Consider the following 19,848-nt stretch of genomic DNA (forward strand, 5'->3'; position numbering starts at 1 on the left):
TTTCATAAACCATAAACTGATGAATAAAAAAAAATAACAAGTAAACAAATAGGCAAATTATAAGCAAATTATAAAAGTATAATCAAAAATAAGCATCATTCTAATCAAATAACTGGGATAGAAATAGGAAGAAACACACGAACAGGGTAGTCTGGAGAACATATCAAGTACTTCAAACAACCTATTCTGTGTTGAGCATGTCATTTTATATTTTGATATGTACTGTGTTTTTGCCGATTATTCTGATACTTTGTTTTCTGTTTGCTCTTAGTCATTTTGGGTTCCATCAGGAAGAAAAAGTGGGATATAAGCAAGTTAAAGTGGGAGGAAATGAAAATGGAATGGAAAAAGTTGCATTTTTATCAGGATACCCTTTTAACAGCCACTGCTAGGGCTTGTCCTGCTAATGTACATAGAACTACGGAATAGCCCACAGCCATAACGTGTGATTTTTCTCCTCTATGATCATTTCCCAAAGTAGGCATCAGCTTGCTCAAAGAATCCTATCAGAGAGGAAAGCAGGAAGACCCAAAGGAACGGTAGGCATCTGGCTATAACATCAGTTCCTTGATAATGGATCCATCCTAGGTCCCGGGGGCATCTATGAGATAGCCAATCTGTCTTTCACTATTAGTAGATGTTCTTTCATGCAGCTTCCTGCACTATCCTAGTGGATAGGAGCATTTGCAGGAGGGCATCCATCAGCAGACGGTTTGACTAGCATCAAGTCAGCTCTGAAATGATATCCCAAGAAAAGAGGCAAATACCGCTCTTGCCCCTCTTCTGAATTTAGGTCCTGGTTTATCTATAGCCATCTGTGGATGAAGTGCTGGATCTGAGGGCCTCTTTGTGCCTTTGTATGAGTATGGTAAACAGGCATTTGAGACTTGTGTGTCCTATGGAGAACAGGTTTTTCCTTATCAGAGAGCAAAGATTGACTATGGTTCCCTGTTAAATGGATGCTTGATGGTGAACTCTAATATGTTGCTATGTGGTGTGTAAAACAGACCTAAGAAAACATCTTATCCAGACAGAATCTCCTACATGGAAGTTATTTTATGCAGGAAATTGTTTGAGTCTCATTTGCAATTTGCAACCCATGGCAAATGTTTACATGGTCACATTGTCACATGTGATAAACTGCACGCAGGACTTGAGCTATTTATTTACTACATGAATTTCCTTTAGCTTGTGTGGAACATCCTCAAAACTGTTACTGGATCTGCAGGATACAGGATAATCATGACAGTACACAATTAACATGCCTTTTACACAGAATATCATTATCTGCACTGCAGACTTTGCAGCCTAAAGGAGTATGGCAAAACCTTTTCTTGAATTCCAGTCATACGGAGCTGGGAAAGGGATGAAGAAAAATTCTCTTCGAGCAGATATATTGGATTGTTTATCATTTCCAGCAAATTCCTCGTTACCTTTACTAGATGAATACTGTAAGTGGTTTATGCTGGCTGCTCAACCATAGAAGTGCCTTCAAGGCAGCAGCCTCCATACCATGATCAGCTGAATTTGCAGAGAGAAAAATCTTATAATTGGCAGGCCGAAATAATGGACTATTGAATTTGGCCTGCAAAACATTGGCAAAGAGACTGGCAAACAAAAAATAGACAAGATGCTAGATGTTTCCAAGCAGCCTACTAGATTCAATTAGACAGTGGGGGGAGAGAAAAAGAATGCAAGTACAGATTCCCTGAAAATCTGCACTGGTATTGGAGAAATGAGTTGTTTTTAATGAGTTGTGTGGATAAAGGGAAATAGAAAATATTCTCAATCGGGTTTGCAAGATCAGTATTTCAAAGATAGGGACACTTTTGTGGAAGTACGTGCTAATTAAGATGTAGGCTGTTTCGTGTGGCAAAATTATTAGTGAATTTTGTGTTTATACAATTATTTCTTTAGTACATATATCTCACTTTTCTTCCCCCATGTAACTCACATTGGTATAGGTCAGAGCTTTCTAAATTGTGTGTCACGGCACATTAGTGTGCTGGCTGCAGTGTGTAGTGTATCGCGTGTGAACGCTCCCCGCGCTTCTCCTGGGGCTGGAAAGGGGTCTAAAAAGTGTGTCACCAACATGGAAAGTTAGGAAAGCTCTGGTATAGGTGGTGGTCTTTGGTGGTCTCCCTTGCAGGCATGCCTGGATCTGACCCAGTCCTGCTTAGCTTCAGCGTATTAGCCGAATCATGTGCCCTCAGGTGATATTCTAGAACCCATACCCAGCATTGTTTGGGAAGTCTAAGAAACAAAGTGCTCACTGGAAGGACAGATCGTGAAGCTGAGGCTCCAATACTTGGGCCACCACATGAGAAGAGAAGACTCCCTGGAAAAGACCATGATGTTGGGAAAGATTGAGGGCACTAGGAGAAGGGGACGACAGAGGACGAGATGGTTGGACAGTGTTCTCGAATCTACCAACATGAATTTGACCAAACTGTGGGAGGCAGTGCAAGACAGGAGTGCCTGGCGTGCTCTGGTCCATGGGGTCACGAAGAGTCAGACACGACTAAACAACTAAACAACAAACAACAAAGAAACAAAGAACAGCAACAAAATCATTACAGTATTGATAGTCTGCCATCTTGATTCAAAGTAGCATTCAGGTGTGTGTACCCAGATGTAGATGGAAATTTACTCCTTGATCTCAGGAACCATGATGCAAAAATTGCTTTCGATGGGTTATATCCACCAAATCCCTACTTCAAATCAACCCAAATAAATTAACGAACCTAAATTAATCACACCCATCAGTTTCTGACCAACGTTGGATATAGCCCACTGTCTTTAGAGATGTCTAAATGCATAACGAACAAAGAGCTTTTCAGATTGTGAAGGACATATGCCACCACTGGCAGAGCTTCGTGCTCCGGCACCAGGGGGGCGGAGAGCAGGCGGGGCAGGGCTGGCGTGTCCCGGGGGCATGGCGGGCCTCCCACAGGGGTGTGGCGTGTGTCCTGGGGGCGTGCCGTGTTGCCCGCAGGGGTGTGGCACACGTCCTAGGGGTGTGGTGCCCAGCGCAGGCGGGGGGCAGCCATGATGGCACACCCCACCAGAATCGCACTGCTGGGGTGTGTGTGCTCCCCCTGCAGTCCTCTTCCTCCTCCAGTGTATGCCACACCTTTAATCAAATATCACCAGCTTTCTTAGCACTTCTTCCCATCTGCTAGGTTCTGGCCTGACCCTTCCTGCCTTGATGTTTTCCTTGGTCAAAAATATTTTTAAAAATAACACTTAGAAAGCTTCAGGTAGTGATTGATGTGTGGCTGTCTGAAAAGCCCAAGCTACTGTTAACAAAATGATGAAGATCAACAGTGCTGGGATCGTCTGAAATGAAGAATGGTCATCCTGTTGCTAAAATAAGCATTCCCTGAATGTAAGTAGTGCTTATGAGCCGAGCCTTACATTCACATGCACCAGAAACGGAGGTGTGAAAGAGGTCTTGAAATGAAGAAAGAAATGGCGATTGAAATATCATTATGTGAGTCATAGAGCTCTGAGCACTATATAGTCATTTTGTACTTTTGAAAGTAATAGAAACTGAGTCTGAAGTCTGTAAATTCAGAGCGACAGTAGCTGGGGTTCACATTGTAATAGTCACTCATGACCTGCTGGAAGGCAGGGAGGGAAAAGACAGGAGAATTAACACACCTAAAATTATTGCAGTTCTACTGCTGTTATTTTATTATGTGATTGCCTATTCAGCCATTTATTCCCCTGACACTATAGTTTGTTTAGGCTAAATGCCCAGGGAGAGAAGGGACCAGCTTCACTTTCATTTGAATACAGCATCTATATTTTATAAAGCAAGAAAATGGAGAGCTGAGTTATAATCAGCACAGCCTCCTCCTTACTCAACGCTGTCTGCACCCCCTGTGTCTTTGAGACAAATCTGCTCATTTGACTAACTAAATGTAGCTGGTTTTGTGCTGACTCTACCTGCTGAGCTGATACACAGGAGAAAGAGAGAGAGAAATTTAGCATCATCCATCCTTTTAATAAGCAAACAAACAAATAAATAGTCTGGGGAGATATTTGATCCAAAACTGTATTCAGTAGCCTCATAACTTTGGTATAATTTAGTTCTGCATCTAGCTCATGGCCTGGAATTTCACAACACGCACAAAACTGCAGTCCTTGGTTTTAAGGCAATTATCGTGATTGGATTTTAGATGAAATCCGGATGCTTTTTGATTTAACAGGTTAGTGGGTGAATCTTCGAAACAGCCTAGATGAAAGGATTTCTTGCCACGATGGCTGTGAGAGATGGAAGGGCTCAGGTGGCTGACTTTGCAAGTCCCAGAGGACTCGTACCCAGTGATACTGCCTTTCTACTGTGTAAACCAAGCATGCTGAATTTGAAGTCCGGGAGCAGAAATTGTGAAGGCGGCTATGCCCCATCTTTCATTCATGGCTCATTGTGTTGCCAATACTAGTTTATGTACAGACCCTGTGAATTACTTAAATATACATGAATATGCATGGTATATATCTATTATGTCTCAATACAGAGTACTGCAACAGATCAGGTCTTCTTAAAAACTGATTTGTCCAAGGTCGTATGGCAAGCAGAATCCATGTCCTACGCTACCCTCTCTTCTGATTCCCCCTTCCAAATTTGCTTTTCTTAATATGGAAAGTGTTTTGCTTAGCTTTACTCTTGTGAGAGAGAAACAGCTGAGTGAAGAAGTGTGTGCAGGTGGTGAACCTAGTCGCAAATAATGCAAGCCCAGCAAGCCGTCCTCACGTGGCAGAAAGGCCAAGTGAATAATGGTGCAAGAGGTGCAGACTTGGTGTTTTCCCATGCGATGCTATAAGTGTTATTTGTTTTCTTTTTCTTTACATATTTTCAAGCCATGTATCTATAATTCATATGTGGAATCTGTAAGGGTTGAAATGTACCTAAGTTCGTAACAGCAGCTCGCTTCCTCCTTCTGCCTGCATTAATTGCACTTATATGTGCATCACCAGAAAGGCTAAAGGTATTTAATGTCATGTTAAAAATAACCTTTGGATTTTCAGATGATTTGGGTTAGCCTTTGTTTCTTGTTAGAACTAGCAAAGAGCCTCAGATTTCAAAAGGAATAGGGTGTGTGCATCCTGCATTCTGGGCAATAATAGGATACTTGCCTGAATGAAGTGGCTTTGGGACCTGGTGAGTTTTACTAGCATCGTACCTTCACCGTAGTGACATATTTATGAAAAGTGTCAGGGCTCAGTATGCAAATGTTTAGGGGTCATTTGTGCTTGCGCTGTGGGAAGAAAAAGGTACTCTGCTCCTGCTCAGAGGAACCTTGTTCTTATTACATAGTGTCCAGGGCTAACGCGCATTAATCCAGAATGCGGTAGCTAGTCTGGTGACTGGGAGTGGCCGCCGGGACCACATAACACCGGTCCTGAGAGATCTACACTGGCTCCCAGTACGTTTCCGAGCACAATTCAAAGTGTTGGTGCTGACCTTTAAAGCCCTAAACGGCCTCAGTCCTGTATACCTGAAGGAGCTCCTCCACCCCCACCATTCAGCCCGGACACTGAGATCCAGCACCGAGGGCCTTCTGGCGGTTCCCTCATTGCACGAAGTGAGGTTACAGGGAACCAGACAGAGGGCCTTCTCGGTAGTGGCACCCGTCCTGTGGAACGCCCTCCCAGCAGATGTCAAGGCAATAAGCAACTATTTTACTTTTAGAAGACAGCTGAAGGCGGCCCTGTTTAGGGAAGTTTTTAATGTTTAATGCTGTACTGTTTTAATATTCGGTTGGAAGCCGCCCAGAGTGGCTGGGGAAACCCAGCCAGATGGGCGGGGTATAAATAATAAATTATATTATTATTATTATTATAATGATATAGTACTTTAACTAGATCACACAAAGGATCTTCCATCAATATAGCCCTATGTGTTGGAAGGGGAAGTACATACTTTTTACCACTTTATGGTAGTAGGAATGCTCCGTTGCCCAGGCAACTGGTGGGGAAATTAGAAATGTCATGTCCAAAAGGATTCTAGGTTCCTTTACTACAGGCATGTCCAAACTCGGCCCGCCAGATGTTTTAGGACTACAATTCCCATCATCCCTGACCACTGGCCCTGTTAACTATGGATGATGGGAGTTGTAGTCCCAAAACATCTGGAGGGGGGCGAGTTTGGCCATGCCTACTTTACTACTTGGAAACATTATCCCTTATATCACCAGAAGGATCCTATATCCCTGTTTACTTAGAAGTAAGTCTCGGTATGTTCAGTGGAGCTTACTCCTTTGTGTTTTAAGAATGGCAGCCTTACTTGGCTCCAAAAATTGCCTGTTTCAATCATGTAAATGGAGACAGCTGGAGCTACCCTCTCAAAAGGATTAGATAAGGAAAGTACGGGAGGTAATGAACAAACATTAATTTAACATGTCAGCTGAGAGAGGCCAAAGATCCATCTAAACCGGAATCATTCATTTCAACTTGGTATTTATTCCAGGGCAACACTGACACACAAAGAAAGGGGGGGGGAGACTCTCAAATAATACCAATATATTCACCTTTTGGTGACAGTTGGTAATATTTCCACCTTGCGGTCTTTTTCTACTCATATTTTCTTGGTTATGTTGCTTGATTTTCATTCATCTTGATATAATATATGATTTGTTGTGTATCTTTGTGCCTCATCCTTGCCTCTAATGTTTTGTTGTCAGCAATTGATTGTTGGGTTTTTTATCATTGATTTTAAACTTCTTTATCATTGTGCTAATGCTATATTACTTAGATGAAAAAGCATTGCCTCAATAAAAATAGTGGCTGCTTGCAAGAGGGTAACACCAGCTCTGCCTCCAAAGTATCCTAGCCAGGGGTGATGCATCCCATTTTGTCACCTGAGGCACATTGGGAAAGTGCCGCTGCTGCGCCAGCCCCACGGAAGCTCCCCTTACCTAGTGCCTGCGAAGTGGCACCAGTGGGCTCTGGCAAGATCTTGTGAGAAGCCAGAAAATGGCACCAATTCTCTGCCAGTGGTGGAAGTGGCGGGGCGGCCGGAGGGATGCCGCCTCATGCGTTTTTACCACCTGAGGCAGCTGCCTCAGCCCTTCTCATGGGTCCTGGCCCTTACTGCCAAATGAAGAACTGAAACTCCCAGCTCGATACTTCTGCCAAAAGCTTTAATGCTCAAATCAAATCAGTACATAAGGCAAACTACAGGTTACAAGGTTCAGCAGGGACGTAAGAGGATAAATGGCTAAGAGCAAGCTAAGGTGTTGGTCCAACAAGCAACAGACCCCCTGAACCTTCCTTTTGAAGAGTGGGGCAGGCACAGCTATTAGTGTGGCAAGTGGCCATAATCCCAAGACAGGGCAAGCAATCGCCATCCTTTGTGAGGGGGTTATATCTGCAAGGTTTGTTTGCACCAGTGCTAGTGTCCCCATGTCTGTGGAGACAGCGGGGCGGATCTATATGTAGATGACATTATTTTTGTATGATGTATATAACCAAATCAGCTTGAGAGCTAGAGAAGATAATGAAGAGGCAGCTGGCTTTTTATTATTAAAGTTTAAGACGAGAAAAGTTGGCAAAGAGAACTGAATCAGAGAAATTAACTGGCATCAAAAGATTCAACACACAGGAATTAGATAAAGGTCCCAAAAACTTGTATAAAGAAAACTATGTACCTCTTCAGGATCAAATATGACAGAAACTTAAAAACCATAAAGATCTCAAATTGCATTTGATATGAAGATTACCGGTAAGTGGTTAAAATGAGTGTAGCTGATGGGAAGCTTGAGTTCTGTTCTGTGAGGTTGAATCCTGCTCACCAGTTACAAGTAAACTCATCCATGTCTTACAGAATTGCACCCGCCGCCTCCGTTCCATTTGTTGAACTGTAGCACATATTCTGAAGCCTACAATGGGAGCATCTGTGGAGCTTGTCTTGTTTTCATTAGCCGTCGTCTCCTTTACAGGTAAGAGCTTCCTCCATCTTGGCTCAAAGGTCAGGACCAGCTTTAGGCTGAGCCTGGAGACTAACTGGACTAAAGCCAGTAAAGTAACAATCCTCTTCATACTCTCAACTAAAATTCAGAACATGAAATTATCTGCTAACATGAATTCTATTGTTGACCATATATATTGTGTGAAATGTAGTTTGTCTTATGTATATTTGCAGTGTGGAGTTTATTTGACTACTGCATTTATTGTGGAGGTGGATAATGACATCTAGATGCACTGCTTAGGGCAGAGGTGGGGAGCCAAGAGTCCTTCAGATACCGCTGGGCTCCAGCTCCCATCATCCCTGATCATCGATGGGATGGTGAGAGTTGGAGCCCAACAATATTTGAACAGCCACTGGGTTCCCACCCTTGAATTGGGGGGGGGGGAGCCAGCGAACCAAGGCATATTGCATTTTACAATATGTCCAATGTATGTGATAGGCCCCAGAATTTTCCTGTGCATTTTTAAAAATTCTTACCTGTTTCCATCCTGCCTTTGCTTAAAACTGTGCTCCAGGTTCCAATCCACAAGGGGATGTTGTTGTTGTTGTTGTTGTTGTTGTTGTTGTTGTTGTTGTCGTTGTCATACCCCACCCATCTGACTGGCTTGCCCCACTCTGGGCAGCTTCCCAAAAAAACAAAGACACAGTAAAATGTCAAGCATTTAAAACGTCCCTTTGGCATATGCTAAGCCCTTCTGCTTCTCCTTACTGTTTTGGGATGAGAGTCTCTCTCTCTCTCTCTCTCTCTCTCTCTCTCTCTCTCTCTCTCTCTCTCTCACACACACACACACACACACACACACACACACAGAGAGAGAGAGAGAGAGAGAGAGAGAGAGAGAGAGAGAGAGAGAGAGGGGGGAGACGACTATGACCCTGTTGCCCAAGGAACAATGTTGAGGGCAAGGCTTTTGCCATCATCCCCCCCAGTTGGCAGGGGATACAACCTTGTCTTCCTGCGAGATAGAAATATATTTGCATTGTCTTGCACAGGAGAAGGGCAGGAGGGACGGGACAGGAAATATGCGTAGGGGAAGTTTCATGCCCCAAGCAAGAATCTTGTTATCCCAAGAATCAATGCCAGGGGTGGGCATCTGCCCCCATGATGCATCTTTGAGATATCTCCATTGACTTGCATAGGGAGGGCATAGATCCACGAGAAAGACAAATGCAGTTTCATACCCCTCAACTGTCCCGATTAAATCGGGACACCCTGTTTTGGGAGGCTGTACAGCACCCAAAAACCTCATGCGAGTTCCAGTTTTCAGCCTTGACATGTTGGGGGGGGTTATGCAGTTTTTAATTGTTGCTCCAAATCACTGTGATTGGAGTGCCCTGGGAAAACAATTCACTCTGATTAAAAGCTAGCCCTGTCCATCAAGCAAAAGATTCCCCAACCATTACTTCTCCACTTTCTCCCCTCTTGAGCTCTGGGCATTTCCCCAATAAGCTTGGTTTTTTTTCTCCAGGCAGGGAACCAGCCATGTATTTTTGGAGAGGCGAGGCTACAGAGCAACTCAGAAACTTCGCAAATCCCTCTTGCACCTTGGGAACTGCACTTATGCCTCAGAAATGTGGGGACTTTCCCCGAATCACACCAATTCACCTCTTAATTTTGGGGTACACACAGAACCAAAACATGCCCCTATTATTCGAACATCATCTCTGGACCATCTTCTTGCTCACCGAGCTGGTTTTATGCCATTATCATTGACGCATTTGCTGTGGCAGTCTCCTTTTACTGGTTGTATTCTCCATCCTTCACCTTAATGCTCAAATCTCCATTTTCCCTTCAATCCAAACTATTGCTGTTTCTTAGATGTCTCAGGCTACACTTTAAAAGGTTGATCTCTCAGTGGGAAGGCTTTTCATTTCAGATGGCTGAGAATTAGATAATGACTTGGAGCTAATTCATCATCTTGGGGAGAGGCTGCTTCGATGTCCTTTATAAATATCTAATTACCTTTTAATGTTGCCTGAGTCTCTTGGGAAGGTGGCTGGCCTAGTTCAGGAGGCAATTAGCCTGTGTGGAAACTGGCCTGACCCACATATGTTGGCGACATCAAGGCAACGCTAGGTTTTGCTGTTAACCAGCTGAATTTAGAAGACTTTCTCGTATGTGCTCAAGCAGAGACCATAAGGAATAAGTCATCTACAAAGCCCTACAGGAGCATTTCCTAATGGCTGTTAACATATGACAAAAAAGATCAGTATAACGATGGCTGGATGGGTGGAAATTTCTTACTGTGAGCATGAACAAGGAACCAGGATGAAAGACGGTCGGAAATGGCTTCATCCCAAAATGGTGTTGGCTTAAGATTTATCATCGAGATTTGAGAAAATATCTAGAGCTTGGTATCCCAAATTAAGGCTGCCTTTTCGGAAAGGAAAACCAATATTTTGGCTAGGTTTTCCTCGTGCAGTGAAACAAGGAGCTCCAGTTGTCTCCCCTCTCTCAAACTCTCACACAGCCAGAGTTGAGGTAATAGGAGTTGAATTATTCTATAAATTGATAGTGACTATAAACTGATAGGTTTGCCTGTTCTTCTGTGTTTAGAGCTGAAAGCATTGTTGCAAGCCTTAGACAAAATCTTTTACACCTCTGTTTTGTTGTACAATACAGTAGTACCTCGGTTTACAACCACAGTTGGTTCCGGAAGTCTGTACTTAACCTGAAGCGAACTTTCCCATTGAAAGTACTGTAATGGAAAGTGGATTAATCCATTCCAGACGGGTCCGTGGAGTACTCAACCTGAAGCGTATTTAACCTGAAGTATGAGTGTAATTGGTTCTGGAAGTCTGTACTTAAATTGAAGCGTACTTAACCTGAAGCAAACTTTCCCATTGAAAGTAATGGAAAGTGAATTAATCCGTTCCAGAGGGTCCGCGGTGTTTGTAAACTGAGGTGGTTGTAAACCGAGGCAGTTGTAAACCGAGGTATGACTGTCCTGGAAAACTTCGGCTAGAGAGGACTGAAGCTCTTGTGTAATGCAGTGATAAGATTTTATGGTAAACCAAGTGCAAGATAATTGTTCAAGGGAGTCTAGAAATAGCTCTGAAGAAGAAGCCTCAGAAACATCACAGTGTTACTGCCTGAAGATTGTGAGAGCTTCTCTTTAGATCTGTTCTGGTTTTCTTATAAACCATGTCTACCTTCTCTTTTCATATGCCAAAATTCAGGAAAGGGCGGGTACATACAGCACAATCCCATGTATGTTTATCACAGAGGTAAACTGCACTGCTTTCTATGGTGCTTACTCCCAAGTCAGTGTACTTAGGAGTGCAATCTTACAACACACTTCTAAATGAGTTTACTCAGAAGTAAGGCCCTTTACTCCCTTGTAAGGCTGCATAAGTCTGAAGCACTGTATTTACTGCTTTGTGTTCATCTTGGAACTTTAAGCCAGTCTGAGCAGTAGCTGCATTTATTCTGCCTGTTATTTCTGACTTCATGGGCTATCCATAGGTCTGAATAATCCAATATTTCAAAAAAATGGATCTGCTTGTGAGTACTAAATGCTGTCTGAGCCACAAAGAGCCAACTGGTAGACATCAATGTGATGGAGCTGTTGCATGAGTGATGGCGCCCCTTTCCTTTCAGAGGAAGAGAGCTTCATATAGCTTCCTCAGAACTACAGCTTTGCTTCCCCAAAGAGCAGGCTGCTGGTAGGGTTGCCAGTTTTTCACCCAATCTCTACAGCTCTGCCTTCATAGTGCATTGATAATATACAAGAATGAGCAACTAAAGGTTTGCACACAAACAATGGGTAGTTGTTTATTACCTTCTTCTTCTTCATTTTTACTGCGCATCAAGCTACTGCTGAATGGCACAGGATTTCACAATCGCTTGTACTGGCTGTCCTATCAATCTTTCTCTCTCTTTGCCACTGGTGGCATGATGCGGTCCTCCAGTAGCTCACGCACGGCTGCTCCAGCCATGTTCCAGTCAACACAGTAGATGTGATAACTGGAAAAGGCAACACACTGAGCATGAGAATTTTATATTACGTTGCCTCCGCATTTCCTCCCCTAGGGCCTGCCGTGGGTCTTGCAAATTCAGGCTGCCCTTCCATCGCACCTGCACCCACCTTCTTTTCGAATCACATGTTGCCGTTTCACCCAGACACCTTGAAACCTCAGGTGGGCAGACTCGGCCGATCTTCTTGCATGCTCCAAGATCAACACCTGACAGCTTGTACCCCATGGCCCTTCCACAGACATATGACGAGGGCAACACGGGACACGGCCAGGGAAGGCAGAGTTTGGGCAGAATTAAAATGGGAGATTAGCCAGGTTTTGCTTCTGCAATCTTCTTTTAAAAAAAACACCAACAGCAACACACTCCCCTGATATTTGGAACCAGGAGCTTGAGGTTTAACAAACAGGACTTTTGAACGCAAAATATCTTGCAATTATCATGAATTATTTATTGCTTTTTGAGTACCCTCCACGAATCCTGTCCCTTTCTGCCCTTCCACCCCCCCCCTCCCCGGCTGCCACAAGCCCCACAGATGACTCTGAGCTTTAAGTACATCTGCTTTTCGATACTGGAATGTCATTAGCAGATTACAATCTTCCTTAAGTCAATATTGCATCCTTATTGTTCTGCTGCCCCGTCAGTGTCAAGGACAAAGCCACTTCCAGCTGAGACAGGATAAACATACCACTTCACAGGCTCAAGTAGGAGCAAAAGAGCCTTTCATCGCTATTATTGTTTTATCTTTTTGTTGTTTTCAGCTAATCCAGTGTTATTTGTTATCAGCACAAGTGGTGCATGGATGTGTGGATGTTACCAAAGTACCCACACCACCACGGAAAAAAGGTGGTGGGGAGCACATTATTGGCATACATGCAGATGTGTTCCATACAATCAACAAACCCCTTTTCATTTGGTCACATCCACACCATACAGCCGGCATGCACAAAGCACATGGCTTTCCCTCAAGTAATCCTGGGAACTGTAGCTCTATGGGAGGTAAACTATGGTACCTCTTTGTTGAAAGTCATGTGCTTTAAATGTGCATTGAATGTGGAACTGACAATAGTGTGACGTAGCGGTTAGAATGCTGGACTGTGACCTGGGAGACCAGGGTTCGGATTCTCACTCGGGCATGAAGCTCACTGGGTGAACTTGGGCCAGTCACCATCTCTTAGCCTAACCTACCTCACAGGGTTGTTGTGAGGATGAAAGGGGGAGGGGAACCATGTATACCACCTTGAGATCCTTGGAAGATAAAGGTGGTATATAAAGGTAAATAATACACTTGGAACTAAACTTGCCGTGATGGTGACAGTTCTGTAGGTTTCACCTGTACATAGAACATAGGAAGACTAGGGTGCGGGTGGGTCCAATTTCAACCACAAAAAAGAAGTGTGGGTGAGAATTGGAGAAGTCTCCCTTTCCCACAGCTTGTTTCACAATTTCCCCTCTCCCTAACAGTGCTGGATTACCAAATAGGCAGAGCAGGGAAAGGCCCATGGACCCCATGCCTTTTAGGAGCCCCACAACAACAGATTGAAATAATATAGAATAGAATAGAATAGAATAGAATAGAATAATTTATTTTTGATAAATATTGATTTGATCTTGCAATAATTTGAATTTGGAAGAGAAATCCCCATTGACTCAGAAACCTACATCATAGCGAGCCCCCTCCCCCTGATATTTTGACTGCCTAGGGCCCCCCACAAGGTTTAAATCGGCACTGCTCCCTAAGGGCTGTTCCTGAAGTTGCTTCTAGTCTTGGCTGTCTGCTGAGGGAAATGCTGCTTGTGGGGAGATAAGCCGAGGGGCAGTTTTCCACTTCCACCTTCTTAAAATTGGACTCCCCTCTCAGTCTTCTTTGGTCATAGGAGCAGTTCTGCATTCACTGGGCATTAACCCTCATATAATGTCCTCTCCCACCTTTTCCTGTGAGTTTATTTGAAGCATCCCCTCCTAGAATAGATTTTGCAAGTGACGGAAATAGATGAGTGAGGAGCAGGACAGCCTGGAGAAAAGAGATTCGTTTTAGATACCATTGCTTCATTTTTCAGTTGTGGGTGTATTTCTCAAGGCTCAGTATGTCAGACCTTGCTGAATCTGTTGGCCACTGTGATCCATATCAGGGAAGCCACACAGCTCAGTAGAGCACCTACTCTGCATGCCAAAGGTCCCAGATTCAATTCCTGGCATCTCCAGGTAGAGAGACACTGTCAGTCGGTGCTGACATTGCTAAGCTAGATAGACCCAGTGATCGAACTCAGTATAAGGCCATTTCCTTTGTCGGTACCTTCCAATATTTCCACTATTTTATTCTGAAGTGGTGGCCCCCAGCAGCAACTCTACAAAGGCCAGCCCATAAGGAGAAACTCCTTTCTTCCCAAAGCCTGGAAGGAACATTTCAGCAAAGCAGGAGATGTGGCCCAACGTGGATCGGTCCCTGCTGGCTACACATAATAAAATAACTGGCTTAGCTTAGCACTGCATGAGGTGGCTGAAATGTGTAATTGGCTAATGTCTAGGCAGCTGCTGAAACTAGGTTAGTGTGTCCCTCCCCTCTTTTTTCCCCCCCTGTGCATAAGCTGAAACAGCCCAGACATAAAATAAGGGATCTCCAAGTCAAGGGGATGGTGAGCCTGAGCTTTTGTCCTGCTGGTCTTTCCCCCAGTCGGACGCCACTCTTGCATAAAATATGGTGCTTGTGAGAACAGCAAGATTGAAACAATGCCATCCTGTCCATTGCAACAAAGGAGGGAGAGGAATAACTGGTGGGGTGGCGATTAACTCCATTCTAAACCACCCGGGAGCCTCCCGCCAGCCTACTGGCTTCATAGAGCTCTAATCTCATCACATAATGAAACACACTAGCTAGGGTTGGGAATTGGTTTCAAGTGGCAGAACAGGCGCTTTCAAGATAATGGCAATGAGTCAGGGATGCAGCACAGAGTTTCTGTTTCCCACCCCCACTACTACAGCTTTGCTGATGATTGAAAGCTGGGTGGGTCTGAAATAGATTTCGTTTTGAGGAGCCGCAAAGCTTTGTGACGCAGCAATATGCCTGTCATAACCGTTCACATTGAAACAAAGATGGATGAACAGCTTCTTTTGTGATATATTTTGATTACTAAAAACAGGTGGGTGGGGAGAATTAACATGAGTGAAGGCAGATATAATACGAAAAGGCAACTTGCATCCTATACCTCAGTCATGGGTGATCCTGGCTTCTTTCTGACTTTGCAACTGAAAATTCAGATGTGCACAAGAAGCAAGTCTAATGATGTGTCAACAGCTGGAATTTGTGCCTTGCGCCAAGTCAGAACATGGCTCCATCTTGTTCATCCATTTAGCAAATGCACTCCAGAGTTTGGGGTAGGAATATCTTCTGGCCCTGCCTGGAGATACCGGGGATTGAACCTGGGACTTGCTGTGTGCAAAGCAGATGTTCTATCGCTGAGTTCTGGTCCATCCTGAGACAAGCTCTTGCATCTTGCCTCAGCAAAGAGGTATGGGTCCCATCTTTGGAAGAAGATCTTGCAACTCTAACTACGAACCTCAACCGGCCAGCATGTTAGGATTTTTTACATGGTTATTGCAAATAATTTAGAATCGCTATAAATGGTTGATTTAATCTATGTCAGTTCAATATTCGGGAAAGTTCAGTATTTAATTTTAATTCAGAATTTTTATGCCACCTTTCAAAACAAAAGCCCTCTTAAGGTAATACACAACCAGCATCACCAGCATCATGACAACCACATAACATAAAAATCACGTGAAATGTTGCATTAAAAGGCAGTATATAATACCTCCAGATCAACTCAGCAATCCAGATAAAACAAATGGAAGTTTAGCATTATTTGACATCGAGAACAGCAACCATTTAAAACCTTCCCCAGTTTTTTTAACAAAAAGCAGATCAAAATAAAAACTTATTGGAGACCTCTTTAGAAAGAGCTTATGTGCATCCTTTGAGATTGAGTTCTGTTGACATGAGGCCACCACTGCAAATGGCCTGTGTTTGCTGTGCTCGTCCTGAAGGATAGGAAATACAAAGCAGATAAGCAGTATGCTGAAATGCAAGGTTTTGAGCATCACAACACCTCTTTCTGTTTAGTGGAATGCTGAAGCTGGAGAGTTCGCAGCAGCTATCATTTTGATTAAGTGTTTCCTACTGCATCTGTTCTGTACTCAGTCTGAGCATTTCAGATTTCTTTCACCTTCTCATGCAGTGTTACGGCCAACAGAGAGTACTCTAAGAAACTATGGACCAATCTTTGAAGAACAACCACGTAACATCATCTTTCCAGAAGGATCAACAGAGGAGCAAATACTGTTGGTTTGTCAAGCACGAGCCAGCCCTCCTGCAACCTATAGGTGAGGTTATGTGAACATAGCAACGTTTTTGTTGGGAAGCCTATGGCTGCCATATACACAAGTGTATGACGATGGTCCGTTGTTGTTTTGCTTTCACACATACCCTGCTGTCCTGCCCATTCATCTCAGGGACCAAAGGCAAGCATTTTCTGTCCCACTGAATTAAATGGAAGAGAGTGCATTCTAACTCTCTCCAGTTGACGTCCAGTTGACGTCCAGTTGACATCCATGGGATTCTAAACAGGGCAATCCTATACTCAAGAGTAAGTCCTGCAGAATTCAGTGGGGCTGACTAAATATGTTGGTTTGAACTCTGTTTCATTATTTCCCTGCTCAGCTTCCTCCCCACCTTCAGAAAACCTGAGGGTCTTTTAGCTCAGTGGAATAATTGCTTAATTCACCAAACATGAATGGCCTATTGTACTGCTATTCTGGCCTGGGTAGGTTGCTCTAACTCAGGCTTCCTCAAACTCTGCCCTCCGTAAGTTTTAAGACTACAATTCCCATCATCCCTGACCACTGGTCCTGCTAATTAAGGATCATGGGAGTTGTACGCCAAAAACATCTGGAGGGCTAAGTTTGAGGAAGCCTGCTCTAACTCATCAGTGGGGGACTTCTGGTCCCAAAGCTTAATGTGGCCCACCACATCCTTCAATCTGGCCAACCAAGCCTGTCCCAATGAGCCCTGCCCACCTGCCAATCATTCCATGTCATTTTCTGACTTACCATTACTCGCCTTGCTTTGACTAATGGCTCAGTTGGCACATCTACTAAGTTCTCATGATTAAAATCTAATCGTTAGATTGGAGATATGCTCTGAAGCATTAGGCAAAGAGACCTCTGATCTTAGTACTAAGCATCTCAGGGCCGAGATTGCAGATAAGTCGTCTTCGGTTAGTGCAGAGTTTCCCAAACTTGGGTCTCCAGCTATTTTAGGACTACAACTCCCATCATCCCTAGCTAGCAGGACCATTGGTCAGGGATTGTGGAAACTGTAGTCCAAAAACAGCTGGAGACCCAAGTTTGGGGAACTCTGGGTTAGTGCATCTGTGGTGCAATGGGTCACTGCGTCTGGCTGTTAATCAGAAGGTTGGTGGTTTGAGGCCACCTGGGGACAGCTGTGGGCAAGATTCCTGCATTGCAGGGGGTTGGACTAGATGGCCAACTGAGCCCTCAGGCTGAAATAGGTTCCCCACCCTCTCTGTAGTTATTTTCTCTCTCTGGTCTGTCTCTTCTCTCCATGAATCCACTCCAACACTTCCCTTTCTAAGTCCTTTTTCCTTTACACTGGCTATTTATCTTCCCCACCCCAACTGTAGTCGGGGTTTGGAATCATGACTCAGAGTGCAATGAAGGGGAAAGGAGTCTTTAACCCAGGCATAGGCAAACTCGGTCCTCCAAATGTTTTGGGACTACAGTTCCCATCATCATTGACCACTGGTTCAGTTAGCTAGGGATCTTGGGAGTTGTAGTCCCGAAACATCTGTAAGGCAGAGTTTGCCTATGCCAGCTTTAACCCTTTCCCAATACGCAATTGTCTCAGTGAAAAGTGTTCCTCCCAAACATTTGGGGCTGGGGAAAGTGGGGCTCCTTACAGAAGTCTGGGAATAGCATTGCTATTCCACTCTGGAAACAGAATAGCAATGGTTGGGCGCTGCTGAAGGGTCCCTGTCTGGAAGCATCCATGAACAGGGTAGGGCAAATTGAGAGAGCATTTTTCAGAAGACTAGATCTGAAAAGCAGAAAGGCCTGCAGAGCAAATTTAAATAATTTATAGCAGTATCAAACAAACCCAGTCAGAGATGTTGAGGCCAACCCTGGTGAGTGATGTGCTTCCTGGTGAGATAAAACACAGCCTAAAGGGTCTTATCTCTTAGAATAATCATTGAGATTTGGATTTTCTTTAGCATTCCATAAAGTGCAGCCATTTATCCCCCTAATTACTGGGCTGGCATTGTAGCTACTGAGACAGCATCCGCCATTCAGCCACTGTCCTACAATAGGTCCTATTGAGGGTTTTTGTGTACATCATAAATGCCAGTGTGTGTTGTTATTCAGGACAATGTTAATGTGCAGCTGTGATGACTCTGTTCTTTCCCACTCCAACCAAATACCATTGTCTTGGCAGGTGGAAGATGAATGGCACAGAGATCAAAATAGAGCCAGATTCACGTTATAGGTTGAACGGGGGCAACCTGGTGATCAGCAACCCAGTGAAAGCCAAAGACACCGGGTCCTACCAGTGTGTGGCATCCAACTCCGTGGGCACAGTAGTCAGCAGAGAAGCTTCCATTCGCTTTGGCTGTAAGTCACCCGTTGATGTTCTCAAGTGGGTTTTCTGAAGACAATTCGGTGCAGAAGAGGAGTAAAACAGAAGGGAGCCAAGCAATGTGCCACCCATGGTTCCCTGGCAGCATCACAGCCGGGGGGGGGGGGGAGTGAAGCACCGAGAAATTGGATATGCTGGCATGTGCCCTCAGAAATCATACAAGTTGAGCAGGCTGAGCAGAGGGATGGGGTGATAAAGGAGGCTGGGGACTTGAGGGAGCCGGTCGGGGTGACCAAATGATCTGCAGGATCCCTTCTATTTGCCCAAAGGGATCTGCGTTTAGATGAGGAGAGTGGAGGACAAACAAAGGGGGGGGACATGAATGAGGACACCCGTCCCTTTCATTGTCCTGTGGGAATTCAAGCACTTGGATAATGGTTCTGAACCATTGCCCCTCTAAGGAGAGTGAGGTGGCCATAGCTGCCAAGTTATCCCTTTTTAAAAGGGATTTTCCCTTATGCTGAATAGGCTTCCTCGCGAGAAAAGGGAAAACTTGGCAGCTATGGAGGTGGCCCATGCGTATCACAGCTATTTCAGGAGGGCCAAATGCATGGATTAAAACTGGCTAACATTTTACTGAGCAAGAGAAGGATGGTGTGGTGGTGTTGTGAGAGCTCCAGGCATAACCAGGTTAAAGTTCTTGAAGTATGTTTTATAAAGGGAACTTTGATCAACTATCTGACTTTTAGAAGACATCTGAAGGCAACCCTGTTTAGGGAAGTTTTTAATGTTTTATGTTTCATCGTGTTTTTAATATTCTGTTGGGAGAATAAATATATTATTATTATTATTATTATTATTATTATTATTATTATTATTATTATTATTGCCACAAGGGTTATGTGACTTCAGCCAAGATGCTAAAGACATGAGCTATTTTGATGAGTACATGGATGTGAGAAGTTCCATCACTGCTGAATGCATAATGCTGAATACAGAGTGTGTTTAGGAAATGCAGTTGTTCTGGGGCAGCTTGGCTAGGAACTAGCGCCAGCTGCCAGGAGCTTAGGTCTGATTCTGGCTTCCTGTTACTTTCCAGACAAAACTGGGTTGTGTTTTTAACCTTTCAGGCCGAGTTCCATGTTACCTCAGGGATTCTCTCCTCCTATTTGCTTAGGTCACCAGATGATATTCTGTATGAATTTTACATATGCCTCAGACTTCTGACATAAGGGGTAGGATCTTTTT

The 19,848-nt window shown here is 44.1% G+C and overlaps 1 protein-coding gene across 2 annotated transcripts in view; it reads left to right on the plus strand.

The window, feature by feature from the left end:
* The window catches only part of CNTN2 (contactin 2), a 63,871-nt gene that overhangs the window by 18,189 nt on the left and 25,834 nt on the right, over positions 1–19,848 (plus strand). For both annotated transcript variants that reach the window (XM_088674301.1, XM_035123934.3), the window contains exons 2-4: positions 7,832–7,946; positions 16,187–16,331; positions 18,460–18,635. In XM_088674301.1, coding sequence (XP_088530427.1) covers positions 7,892–7,946; positions 16,187–16,331; positions 18,460–18,635 — 376 coding nt within the window. In that variant the 5' untranslated portion in view covers positions 7,832–7,891. The remainder of the gene's footprint in view (positions 1–7,831; positions 7,947–16,186; positions 16,332–18,459; positions 18,636–19,848) is intronic.

The sequence above is a fragment of the Zootoca vivipara genome, chromosome 7, assembly GCF_965207765.1.
Source record: "Zootoca vivipara chromosome 7, rZooViv2.hap1.1, whole genome shotgun sequence".
In the NCBI taxonomy this organism is placed as follows: Eukaryota; Metazoa; Chordata; class Lepidosauria; order Squamata; family Lacertidae; genus Zootoca; species Zootoca vivipara.